The sequence below is a fragment of the Vanellus vanellus genome, assembly GCF_965231255.1.
Source record: "Vanellus vanellus genome assembly, chromosome: 6".
NCBI lineage: Eukaryota > Metazoa > Chordata > Aves > Charadriiformes > Charadriidae > Vanellus > Vanellus vanellus.
This window is the reverse complement of record NC_138911.1, coordinates 25791598-25805324: the sequence shown is the minus strand read 5'-3', so window position 1 is coordinate 25805324 and position 13727 is coordinate 25791598. Positions and strand designations below refer to the sequence as shown.

The 13727-nt window shown below is 48.8% G+C and overlaps 1 protein-coding gene across 1 annotated transcript; it reads right to left on the bottom strand.

Moving 5' to 3' along the window:
* Window position 1: 1 nt before the first annotated feature.
* Window positions 2–2213, bottom strand: LOC309673324 (uncharacterized protein; the record flags this gene model as incomplete). The annotated part of the gene is made up of 3 exons (XM_082485067.1): window positions 1576–2213; window positions 147–436; window positions 2–34 (listed from the first exon to the last, which is right to left on the bottom strand). The coding sequence occupies exons 1-3, from the start codon at window positions 2210–2212 to the stop codon at window positions 2–4; spliced, it is 960 nt and encodes a 319-aa protein (XP_082341193.1). The 5' UTR covers window position 2213.
* Window positions 2214–13727: the final 11514 nt, after the last annotated feature.

Here is a 13727-nt window from a genome sequence, read left to right as displayed (position 1 = left end):
CTCATCTCTTGCAGGTCGCCCCCTCCTCCTCCCACTCCCGCAATTTCGGACAGTGCCTGGCTGAAGTCCAAGCCCCGAGGCATCGCAACGGAAGAGGAGGAGCCGCTATGGCTCTGCTTTAGGATGCTGAGCATCTGAGCAAAGACATTGAACATGCGAAACTCGTGCTCCCGCTCCAGTTCAAACCGGCGCTGCTCCAGTTGCATCCGACGCTCCTCCACATCCAAATCTCGCTGAAATCGGCGTTCTTCCATCTGCAAAAAGCGCTCTTCCATGGCCCGCTGAGAGGTCAGGGTCTTCAGCAAGAGGTCATCGAGCGGGTCCTTCACACGTTGGCCTTTCCGCTTTTTTCTCAGCCGATGCAAGGCAGAGAAGCTGGGCCGGGGAACCACATTCTGGATCCGTGATGAGTTTGCCATGTTGGGTTCACTGAAACCTGTGAATATGTAAAAACAAGGAAGAAAAATTAAACACACATCAACAAAAGTGGTGTGGACGCGCTTTGCTGACTTCCTCTACCCTTCCTCGTAAACACCCTTTGACCTACTGTAGGGTTTTACGGGAAAACCAAAGTAAAAGCTGTCAGGTACATCTTGAGATTTGCGAGTTTGTTTGAAGTTTGTTTTTAACTTCATACATTGGGCACCCCATTAGGCTGCCAGCCCCAGCCCTAGCTCCGTTCTCAGCCTCTGAATTAAACTTAATGATCATCAATTCCCTCCGCTGCCCTAACTAAGCAACCACCATGATGAAGAGAACATAGCAGTTTTTCCTGATCTCTGACATTAACCTCACACTGGTTATCGTCTCCTTTTTTTCAGTCATGCTGTGCTCTTCCATCAACCTGTTCTCGACTGGTTTGAAATCCCTCCAATTTCCACACTGTACCCTTTGCAGCAGCCAAGCAACAACCAACTGCACTTTCAGTGTAGAAGTCTCATCTCCTGCAAACCCATGAGCTGTTTCTGCCAGTGACTTTCAAAACTATCTTCTTTCCAAGTCCTAATGGATAGCTTAGAAAGCCAGGCAACGACTATTCCCAAGTATTCTTCATTGTTGAGTGTCCTAAAAGATTAGATCCAGAAAATATTTTAAAAGAACGCAAGGAAAGTTTCACCTGCAGGTTTATAGTGTAGCCATGGCAGACGAGGGTCTCCTGATACAATTCAGCATGAGGACCGCAGACAGCCCTGGTGATGTTCAAACAATACCAAAAAGCATGCAATTTTTTTTTTCAATAAGGTAAGTTCTGTCTGCATTATATGCAGAAATCTAGCACAAATGCCTAGCCCGGCTTATGGCAGCCATGTCAGCCCTTTGGATTCCACACACAATATTTAGCCTAGCGCAGTAATTTTAGATTTTATTTATCTGCAGCAAGATACGTTTCGGGAATGACCAGAAGACTATGAATGCAGATACCAGCCTTCCACTTTAAAGCTTTTTGGGATGTGGAAAAACAAGGATCCAAACGTCAGTGCGAAAACCAGGTGTCTATCTCTGCACCAGAAATAATCACTCTTTCTGTGAAACCGGGCAGAAACCTTATGCTGGAATGTAAAAGGCTATCCCTACCTGAAGGTGAAACACTGGTTTCAATGGGAACCTCCACCCTGGAGATGGGAGAGTCGTTCTGGGCCCTCTCCAAGAAGGCTCTCTCCATCTCATGTTCTTCAGGGGAGCCCTGCTGGTAAGACATGGATGGTGGGGGCTCTGGGGTCAAGCAGTGCTCATCAGAGTTCACCTCCTCACATTTGATTTCCATCAGTTCGGGGTGCTGGGAGTGTCCAAAGGGCAGGGCGGAGGGGGCGAACTGGTGATGGTAGCTCTCCACCATGCTGCCCTGCAGCACCTGCTGAGCCATCATGCTGCCGCTCAGGGAGCCGTAGGCCAGGGCCGGCCGGCTGGTCAGCACCCGGTCCATCACCTCGTAGAACTTCCACGTCCGGCCGCCCCTCGGGGCCTTGCTGTTGTCCTTGATGCGCCGGTACTCCAGCTTCATCTTCTTGATCTTCTCCCGGCACTGATCGCCCGTCCGGTGGATGCCCTTCTCCCGCAGCACCTCGGCGATGCGGTTGAAGACGTGCTGGTTGCGCAGGCAGCTCTCCAGCTCCATCTGCACCGACTCGTCGGCCCAGAGCTGCAGCAGCTCCACCACCTCGGGGTCCGACCAGTTACTGCCGCGCTCGTACTTCTTCCCCCGAAAATCCATCGCTCCCGGGCCCCGGCGGCGGGGCGGGCCGGGCCGGGGTCGGGGGGTGCCGGGGGCTCGGCCCCCGCCCTGCCCAGCCCCCCCGGGCCGAGCCCCGCCGGGCCAGCGGCGGGAAGGGGCGCCGAGGGGGGCCGGGGAGGCGGCACCGCGGGGGCGCCCGGGGCGGGCTGCGCCGGGGGTCCCGCCCGCCGCTCGGCCCGGCCCGGCCCCGCCCGGGCGGCGCACCCGCACCCGCACCTGCCCCGGCCCCGGCCCCCGCCCCGCCCGGGGGGCCGCGCCCCCCGCCGGGAGGGGGCTCTCGCACCTCGGCCCTGGAGGGCGCCCGGGCGGGCCTGCCTCCCCCCGGCCCCTAGCGGGCTGGGCGGCCGCCGGCACGGCTGGGCACGGCTCGGCTGGGCACGGCTCGGCTTAGCCCGTCCGCTGGAGCCGGGCGGAGCGAGCTAGCGGCGAGCCGGGCCGGCATGTTCACATCCGGGGTGACGCACATGCGTGCGGCCTTATTCCGGGATAACTTTAGTCCGTGCCAGGCGCTCGCCGCCCCCCCGGGGGGCCGTGACGGGCCCCGCGGGGTCCCTCCCCCGCCCCGCCGGCAGGCAGCGCCGTACCACGCCGGGACGGGACGGGCCGCAGCCGCGCCGCCCGGGGGAGGCGCCCGCTGCCCCGTCCCGTCCCGTCCCCGCCCCGCCCGGCGCTGCCAGGCACGGCTCGGCACGGCACGGCCTCGCCCGCCCTCGGGAGCTGAGCTGGCGGGGGGCAGCCCCCCCCCCCCCTCCATAGGCGATAGTCGGCGGTGGAGGGGGCGACACCCCCCCTCAGGCTGCCCCCGCGGAGCCGGTCCCCCCGGCCCGGTTTAGCGGCGGGGCGGGAGGCGGGACCGGCTCGGCCGGGGCTGCGGCGTGTACGGCATCAGCCGGTGATAGCGGCTGTGCCCGGCCGCCCCCCTGGGTCACCCGGGCAGGGTTTGGGGGACAGGTCACTGCCTGCCGTCTCCAGACAACAGCGTCCAGTTTGTCTGCCTTCTCCCAGAGCCGGAGCGCTTGGCGAGCAGCGGGGACGGAGGGACCAGACGCTTCCATTTGCCCGCCCCGTCGGTTAGCTGCGGGCTTCAAACCCTTCCAAGTACCCCCCGTCCTCTGCCACCTCCCTGGATGGGGCGGAGGACGGCAGAGGGCGAACGCGGAATTCCTTAACTTTCCCCTCCGCGCCACCAAGTGAAATCCCGGGGGGGGGTGTCTGTAGCTGCAGAACTGGAGTCTCCGCAAGAGCTGTCCTGCCGCATCGGCCACGAAGGTGGCCCCAAGCCGCGCCGCAGGGCGGATGCTCTTGTGCTGCACCGTGGCGCATCGGTTTGGAAATTTCAGGACCTGATCCCGGCAGGAGAAGGGCTGAGCGCTAAGGCAGCGAGCAGGAACATAAAAACAGTAATTTCTGGGAAAAACGGAACAAAACACAACCGTGTCCGTAGCCCGTATCGCAGGTCTCACAGCAAGTGTACAGGTTGGGAAGCACACACCAGCTTCGTGATTTGCCTTTTAGATCAAAAGATAGCTTCATCGCAGCACTGTGGGTTTTTTATCCAACTCTTATTAACTTCCCTCTGGGTTTTAATAAGTCATTCACAGACTCGAGTCATTCTCAGTCTGTGAAATGGAAATAAAAATCTTGGTCTGCGTGATATTTTGTGACATACTTTGAATGCTGTCTCGGGGTGGGGAGGAAGACATAAGACAGCTTTAAACATGATACTACCTTTCCTAATAACTTCTGATCAGATTGTAGTTTGGATTTTTTCCAGTGGTCTGCTTAACTGGAGTTTGTACTTCCACACCGCCATAAAAAGAGATGTGCTTTTACTTTCCTAGGGTTCTTCATGGGAACGGCACTCTATGTTCTACAAATACAGACTTAATTACATAAGGACATTTACATTGCCTGTGTACTGCAGTACACAAAGACCAGGGCAACAATGAATAGAGCCATTGATGATAGAAGTTTAATAGTAAATATAAATAGATTAAAGGCAGCATGGAATAGTCTTTTTAAAAAGCTTTTCAAAGAAAGCCCGAGAGCCTGGCTGCAGCCTGTTATACCCGAGGGCCATAACTTAGGCAGGCAGCAGTAGAACATTCTCAAAAGTAACTCGACATATGCCCTGGCTTCAGAAAGAGACGCTATTTTCAAAATGCAAGCAATAAAAAGGGATGGAACCTAGATTTGTGATATAAAACAATAATAATAAACCTTGAACTATTGTTCATGGTTCAGTTGTTTCCACCTTTTTATGTCACATGAAGCGGAAACTTGATTTTTTAAATGAAATTGAGAGCTTCCCTTGCAATCACATAAGTCGGGCGCTTATGGCATTGAGAACAAACATGGTGTTATATTGCTGAGATAATTGTTTGAGCTGCCAGTTCTTTCAGCTGCTTTTCCAATTCAGATGGAAAAGAAGAGTAACAGGGGCTGTGTTCACAAAGCGCAACAAGTGATGGTGTTGAAATATGCACAGTGCAAGCCACAAGATTTTATTTTCTGAACTGGTTTGTATACCTATATTAGTGACAAAAGTGTAGGTGCCACCTAATTTTATGTATCCAAGACAGGCTAATTCTTTTAACGCTTGTTTGACAAAAGCCCCTCTCTACCTTTCCTTTTCATGCAGTAAGCTCAGGAGTGCAAACTGAATGCTATCATAGAGTACCTTCCTTATTCTCAGAGAATTTCATGCCTCAGTTTCATCTCAGCAGACGACAGCCGAGTGCCGCAGTCACAGGGCATTCCTTCCCTGAACAAACTGCATACCACCTCCCCTCTTCTAACAAGCCGGGACACGTGATCCTGAAAATACCCCCTTTAAAAATGGCATTAGCTCCACTATTCTGTTTAGTTTATTATAGGTCTCCAAGTCATTGATGCAACTAGTCGACGATCAGCAGCGTTTGCCATCAGACCCTTGCAGGCTATCAGAGCAGAGGGCTGTGCTCTTCTGCCAGTGCCCATAAGCACTGAATTCAAAATAAATTTTCATTAAATTTGGAGTCTAGCTCAATGGCATGGTCACAGACAGCACTGAAGTGAAAGCCCTGGAAGCCGAAATTTCTGTTTATTTACAGCACATTTGCAAGCTGAGCGGAAGTGGGCCCGCTGAACGTTAGGCCTTCAGCTGGGAAATGTGACAACCATCACAGTGGGTTTGGTAGGGAAAACTTTCACAAAAGCAACTGGAGGCCTTGCAGCTCGGTTAGGTGTCAGATGGTAACAACAAATTCATTTGTCGTAACTACTGTAGCTTTTATTTTTTTAATAATAATAATAATTTTTTAAAAAGCCTTAAAATTAGAGGCCTTCGTGCTGCAAAGAGGATGTCTAATAACGAGCAGCAGTTTGGGTTAGCATCGCTGCAGTCATCCTGCTCTCTACCCCTCTCCCAAAGAAAGTCACTCGCGTCCCCTCCCAGCAGAGTGGGCGCTTGGCAGTTCCCACTGCTGTCACACCTGCAGCCGAAGCTTCGCAAAGCAAAGCCAAGCTCTCTGGCCTTTTGGCTCATCCCCATCTCCTCTCTGCGGGAGGACCCGAGGTGGGACGTGGTTGGGGGGGGACCGAGAGGGTGTTTCTGGCCGGTCCCTGCCCGGGCTGGCAGCTGGGCGGCCGGCGCAGCGATGGGGACAAGGTCCCTGCAGAGGGTGCTCCAGCCCCGGCTACCTTCCTCCAGGGTCTGCAACCTGCTTCGGGTGTTGGTGGAAACCCACGGGTGGGAAGGAGCACCTTGGCAGGGCGGGAATGCATCGGGGAGAGATTGAAGCGGAGGGTTAGCTGCCCGGCGGGCCTGTTTTCCAGTTTGGTACATGGCTCTCTACGGTGAAAAGGAAGCTTCTGCTGCAGTTGAGAGAAATACTACTCTTCAACAGCTTCTGACATGGAAAAGGATGCTGGTTTGGCTCTTACAATGCTGTAGAGCAGAGGAAGGTTAGTTCCCTGGGATGCGTACTGGCTGCTGGCAGCGCTTTGCTTGAAGTCCATGACCAAAACCACTACCACAACCACAACCGTCTGTTTCCATACTGACTTGGAGTGAGATGAGTTGAGCAGACTCAGGTCTAGTTCCTAAGCGATGACACTGGTAAAAATTCTTTGCAATAATTGCAGTTTAGAAATTAAAGTCCAAATAGACCGTTGAGACCAAACCATCCTTACATCTCCTTAGTTTAGTAGGTAGTATAAATAAATAGAAGATTTTGCCATGTTGTTGGACAAACCACAACAAATGGAAACTCTCTCAATTCTGTTGGTTTCTCTGGATGTGAGCGGATGCCCTGGCCAGAGATGGTGCGGAAGACCACCCCCAGGCACTGTCCTGCATCTCATTCCCCACATTTCCAAGGGGCACTACGCAGCTGAAACCATCACACAGCATTTATTTTTACATTCTTTAAAAACTGGCCATTGTAGAGAACTGCTGGAAAACACCTCTTCTGCTTCACAAAGAGTTTTTGATGAATAAATCTTATTAGTAGTATTGATTATCCACTCAATCCTCCTGCAAAAACCCTCAGCCCAAGCCCTGAAAACCACAAAATAATGACTAAATCACTTACTTAAACCAAAACTAAGGCAGGATCTTATATGTACTACAATCTTCCTTTCTAACTCATTACTAATTCTTCCATCTCTGCCTGTTTCTTTGGAGATGAGTTTATATCTCACTGGCTTTCAGAGCAAGCAAGCCCCAACAACCACTACAGATGCCTTCTCTTAGGCTCCTTATTGCACTGGCAGGCACAGCACGGGTACAGTTAGTCTTGTTAAATTAAGACATCATTTTAATAAGCAGCTTCACTACATGGACATGAAAGAAGAGAAGCAAAAGTTTCTGGGGGACTCGTGCTCCCAACTCATGCCCTAAAGGTTACTTAAGGTACTTTACAGTAAAGCCCACAGAGGGCAGTAGGACAGTCTTTAAAAACCTATTGCGAAGCAGAGCTGGACAAGGAAAACTGCAGAAGAAAAGAAGAGTTTGGTTGTTAAGCACTTAGATTTTCTGGGACCTTTATTTTATTTTATTTTATTTTTCCAATTGTCTGTTTTGTAACTGCTTAAACAGCACGTTGCATTTTCTGTGAAACCCTGGGCAGACCCACAGGACCTGTCCCATTGAGGGCAGAGGGAGCTATTGGAAGTGCTGAGTGTTTTCCACCCTCACAGTCAGCATAACATCCACACAAACAACTAAGAAACTGTTTCTCCTACTTTCTGTGCAAGTTACTTTGATAAGAGCCAGGCCTCCTTACTCATCCTATGCAACCAGTTAATGGTATTCCCTGGAGCAGGAAGCAGGGATTGGGTTGGGGGCGTTTTAAGTACTGACTAATCCCGTGACTAAAACCAAACAGAAATAAACTGAATCTGAGTGTCTACATTCATACATTAGATGGATTCAAGAAAGGAAGTGGTTCCAGATTCCTAGGACCAAGCCTATTTCTGCAATTTCGGGTCCAGACGGGGCTAAAATGAAAGGATACGAATTCTCGTCAAAGATATCTAAATTCCTGTAGATTCAGCTGCCATAATACAATTTCTGTAAGTTGTGACTGAGTAAGTGTCTACGCTACAGATGGAATGGTGACAAATTTCAGGGCAGGAGCAGATTGCATTTCTGCTAAACGGATGAGCACACCACAGTTAACTGGGGAGCGACAGGGTCTGTGTTTTCTTCTTCAGGGTGAAGTAACAGTGGCTGATGCTCCGGGGAAGAAAACAAACCAAACATGTCTATTAGAACAAATAAATTTAGCTTTCCATATGACACTGACACTTGTCATACTAGATGTAGAGAAAGTTCTTGTAGTGCTTCACGTCCTGGGCATCCCTCTGCTAAGGTTTGCCAGGCACGTCGTGGCCCAGGCAACCAAAGGCACTGCTCACTTGCAGATTCACATGTACATTTAATCTCCTTGCAGGGCTGGTTGAAACTTTCCCTTACTAAATGCAGAGATTGCGCATTGCCCTAGAGAAGGAAACCCTGAGAGGCTTCTCCATGAAGGACACATGGTGCGGCAGCTGACAAAGTGACTGACCTCTGTTTGTAGCTTCTTCATGGTCACTGATATTGAAAGGGGACTGCAGGGAAAAGCCACGTTGAAGAGAGTAGAGGAAAAGAAGAGGTACTAGGTCTAGCTGGAAAATGAGCACTCAAAGTTGCTTCCCTCTTGACATGCTGTTTATATTAGCCAGTCATGCATTTTTATTTGTCTGGTTTCTTTCTTTTTTGGCCATTGCTGCTTCTTGGGCTGGCTCTGGTCTGTACTGTGAGTTCTTTGCAAGGAGACATGCAAATGTTTTCTCCCTCTCTGCTGCCAGGAAACAACATGGGTCATTTCAGAACCCACAGACACCAAGCCAAGAACGCCTCAGCCCCTTTTGTGGCCTCCAAACTCACATCTGCAGGTCACAAAAATCTCAGCTCAATAAGATGTCACTGTGTTTATCACAGAAAATTACACGTTTCAATGGTAGTATCCCTTATCCTGAAAGAGATATTAAAAGAGTAGCTAATATGCTCGGGAACACAGCAACAACCTGCAGGGATATATGTGTTGCTATATTGCTCTGCAAAATCAGGACATGATAACACCAAAATTGCTAACACCAAAATTGCATCACTGAGGTAAATACAAGAGATAAAATTCCCCAAGTAATGACACGACAAAACCAAGTATCAACCCATTTCCCTCTCCGTGGCTGGCTGGACTGTGCCCTTCAGTTGCCATAAGTTTTTTTAATCCCTCTAGTTTTAAGTAAGGCATATTCAGGATCTGTCACCATCTGCCTTAAAAGAGAAAAGCCAAAGGCAAGGAAAAGAGCATGCTAACTGGCCCTTATCTGATGCTAAAGATAGACACAGAGACCTCCATGTTTGGTCTGATATAGAAAACAGTTGGGATTAAATTTCTAGATAAAACCATGGGTGAGAATTCTTCTGTATTTTCATTTATAATAGTAAGGAGTTTACACCGCTTCTGCCTGAAACAACTACATGAGGTGAAATTGGGATCTTGTTTCCTGTAGCATGACTAAAAGCCAAGCAGGTTACTTTTAATGTGCCCCCAGCAAGACCTGTTCATTCACACTGAGTCTTTTCTAACCAGGGGGGCATCAGTGTAGTTCTTTGCTTATACATATACAGTGGGATACACATATTTGCATATGCATATACAGTGGCCAACCATGTATGTAAAGAAGACCTTCCCACAGAGCTGTAATGCTGGCCTGCAGTACCCACTGCTACGGGTATCCCTGGTTTTCACCGGGCTCTGCCAGTGAGACTCAATCCTGACGTGCCAGAGCCCCGCGGCTATTCTGCTCTAGCCTCGCTGCAGTGACAGCGGATCATCGTCCCCATCCTGACCTTCTTTTCTGCTCTGCCAGGCCTGAGAGTAGCAAATGATGCTAACATTCACTGGTAGCCTTGTATCTGAGGCTGAGGCCACAAAACTCCTATCACTGCTTGCCTCGAACAGAGTGCTACAAAGGCAGCATCGGTGTACCCATCCAGCTCAGCTGTGCTCAGCTTCTGCTTTCCTGAACCAAGTATAATCCTCAAAAGGGACTGTTCCCCTCACATGTCGTCAGTGGTATCTATCTTTTCTTAGTAACTGCTAATAAATACTCCTTTTTTTTAAAAAAAAAAAAAAGCTTTCCTTTACAGTCAGTTCATGAGGGGTGGAGACCTTTCTCTTCTCCTTCGCTCATTCTCCCCATCTTGTGCAAAAGTTTCAGTGATGTTGCCCTTAAAAAGTCAGTAATTGCTCCCAGGAACATTGATTGTCCTTGTGTAACTACCAGCATATTCAGGAAACAGCCTGGGACTCTGTGGGACAACGTCAGTCCTGCTGAACTGCGTAACGTTAGCTGCCTGAGCTGTACAGCTTTTTGGTGCCTCATCCAGATAAGCTGTGTTTATCTGAACTTGATGTGGCCCAGAAAAGAAATTCCAATTTTTAAATAGTATTCTAATGCAAACTTCCTGAGAACAGGCTGGGGAAATCATCGCTGTCTGTCCGTGCAAGGGAGTGAATGACAGGGAGGTTTTTGAGCTGCCTGAAATAAATATTTAAGTAAGGCCAGCAGAAATTTTATGCTAGCATTTAAATTCAACCAAGCACATTGGATTGATTGCTGCCTGGAAAGGAGACATAATCAGAAGTTACAATAGCACAAGGGTCTGATACCTTTAAGTAGGTATTTGTCAGTGCTGCTAAGAGTCTACCTTCCCTTCAGAGTAGTGTATGGATGAAAATAAATTGGTCAGGGAAAGAAACATGGAGGTGTTTGGGATTGAAGTCAGGTCTCCCAAGACTTGAAAGCCTTCCAATTTCCCACATGGACCCTAAACCAGAACCTCAAATCCCTTTAAAGCCGGTGGTCCCCAGACACTTAAATTGAAGCCCAGGAGAGGATCCTCACGTCCTGACAGTTGTGCAACCTGTCATTAGTACTTGGAAAATAAAATAAAGCAGAAACAGTCAACAAAAGCATGTGGGTGCTTCTGCTACCTTTGTTTCTAAAAGGACTGCCAAGCATCTCTTTTCTTATTGAGCGATTTCTCCTGCCTCTGCCGCTTGTCTGGCACCAGCTGGCAGCAACACTGTCTGGTCCATTCCACAACAAGGTTACACCAGTAGCTTGAGACTGGAAGAGAAACTTATTTGCCCAAAGGTTTGCCTGGTTTTCGCAGCTATGCCATCTGTGTTCTCTGTTGTCCTCTTCTGTTATTCCTGTCTCTACTTGTGGCAGCTCTACTGTGACATAATTCCTGGAAGATGCAAAGTTTTTGAAATCTCCTGTAAGAGACTCCCAGCTTCCCTAAGCAACCTATTCAGTGCTTTACTGCATTTCTCATGAGAAGGGTTTCCTAATGTCTAACCCATTTCTCCCCGGCTACAGTATAAGTTGTAAGGGAGACTTATTGACCTACCTACCCCTGACAAGGAAAACTGTTTGCCTTCTTTCTTTTGCAGCAAGCTGAGATGTTAGCATACAGACTTCTCAACAAACTCAAAAAACTTAGAGAATGTCTTCTCTAGACTTGTGATTATTTTTGCTTTTCTTCTCTCAACTCAAACCGATCTACAGCTTTTGGGAAGTGTGGTACTCACTGTTAAGGCATAACACTCCAGCCAGTGCTAAGCAGAGAAAAGACACTATACTCGTGTCTGTTTGTCCTGGGATAATGTCAGTCTCTTAACAGTAGCAAGGCATTTGAAACACATTCATTTTGTGACCGATTATAACCAGTAAAACCTTCCCTACCTGCTGTCTTGCAAGCCATCGCCTACCTTGTCTTTGTTCAGTGGGTTATTCATTCCTATTTTGAGCCCGTCCATATCAAACATTTTTCCATTTGGTCCTCCAGCACTTGAAAACCCCATTGAATTCTGACCCTGTTCTGCTGCGTGCTTGCATGCCTCCTGGCATGACACCGCCATCACATTTGATAAGCATTATCTCTATTGCACCTATAAAGCCATTAATGACAAGACTGACTGACCAGGGAGAGACGCTGCAGTCCCCTCATTGCTCCCTTCCCATTTGATGCAAAGCACCCAGGGCTGTTCAGTGAATGGGCTTTTCCATGAGGCTGTGCACCCGTATTCTGCAAGTTTCACCTGGCGCGTGTGTCCGTATCTGACTTATGAGTATCATGTGAAGGAGCATGGAAAACCTTACCCACCTCAGAATATAGGACATCTCCTTTTTCTTCCCCAGTTGGTTACTCTATCAGAAAAAAGAGGGCAGGCTGCTCTGATAGGATTTCTTCCTGACAGGGCTGCATGCCTGCAACTTATCACCTTGTTATCTTCTAGATGCTTACGCATGGCTCATTTGTTCCACTTTTTCCAGGAATCGGAACTGGGGTGACTACTATGCAGTTCTTTCACCTCTTTCTCCCTCTCCTGTCTTCAAAGACCATCATTACGTGCATCCTTTCCCTACATTGTGGGATCTCATCCATTTCCCATCATACCTCAGAAATAATTCCTAAGACTCCTGTAGCTGTCTCAGCCAGTTCCCTCAACCCTGGGCTTCATCAAGTGAACACGAAGGCATGCATCTAAGCAGTGCCTGAGCAATCCTAGGACTGCGCTGTGTGCAGGAATCTCAGCAGTGCTACACGAAGCCAGCTCCAATCTGTCAGAGGTCCATTCCCTCCAACATTGGTCCTGAGCCAGCCCAGTCCTCAAAGCTGAACAGCCACGTCCGTGTAGCACTGGGTCTGACCTTATTATCTCCTCCAGACCCCACTGTTTCTTCTCACTCTTTGCACTACAGTGCATCACAGTGCTGCAGACCTGTCCAGAAGGTTGCCACAAAGCTAATCAGATCTGCTGGTCCTGAGCTGGTTTGGTCCAACAGGCAGCTCCTCCATCCCAATACCCAGCATAATCTCCCCTATCAGCCAAATAAGGGTGAGTTGACTAACAGTCATCCCCTCTACACTGGTCCAGTTCCAAAAAAGTTGGAAAAGGGAAAAAATGACTGTTAAAAATATAGCTGTTGGTCATTCCAATCTTCTTTTTTACTCTATAATAGGCAAATGTCTCACGCGTGTTTATGACTGTAACCTTACAACATAGTCATGTAACTTGCTCCTGCTTTATGTCCAAGAAAGAAAGGCACGGAGCGATTCAGTGACTTGCCCCAGGTCAAAAAGAACACGTGCAGAGAATTGCCAACAAGAGATGCTGGCTGTCTCATCCCAGTTCAGTGCCCCAACGACAGCAGCATCATTTATCCAGAATGAGGGTAATCCAGAAATGAGCAATACCCATTGTTTAAAGCAAACAAAAAATATCTCCCCATATCATACAGCTGAAGTAAAACACATTTGGAGTAAGATACCGAAATTTTGCTCTTACCTGTGAAGTTTGCTGGCAGAAATAGAAATGAGCTGGTGGGCAGTCAGTCAGATTTTGCCTTGGGATCCTAGGCACAGCCGCAGTTATAACTCTGGCAAAAAGGCTGAGGAATTGCTCTTTTTCATGTTTGTTTACTTTGTCAGGTGTGTTCATTAGACTCAGATTGCATCAAGGAGCTCCCAGAAAAGCATGTGTGAGAATCACACCCCCCCCTTGCAAGCTTTTCCCAATCAGAGGCTGTGTCCTTGCGCCCTTGGCTTAGGGTCACGTGCCTTCCTTGCAGTATTTAAAGAGCAGCGTGTGCACTGGTTATCAATCATTGGGCATGAGCCTTCTGGAGTGGAAGAGAACATTCAGAAATCACAGCTATTGCTAGAAATTTCTGAAAATCTGATTCCTCAGGGGCTGACAGGGGGTTTATTGCATTAAGGAAAAGAACAGAGTTTGTTTTGCAGTTTTTTGGCAAACCTTTTCTTTGAGAACTCAATTACAGTTCAGACTGTACTGTGTTCAGTCATTTCCGCTATATGATGTTTACTGAGCTGTTGTTAAACAGTGATTCATTCTAGGGAACTTCACAAAAGGTTCTAAAAACATTT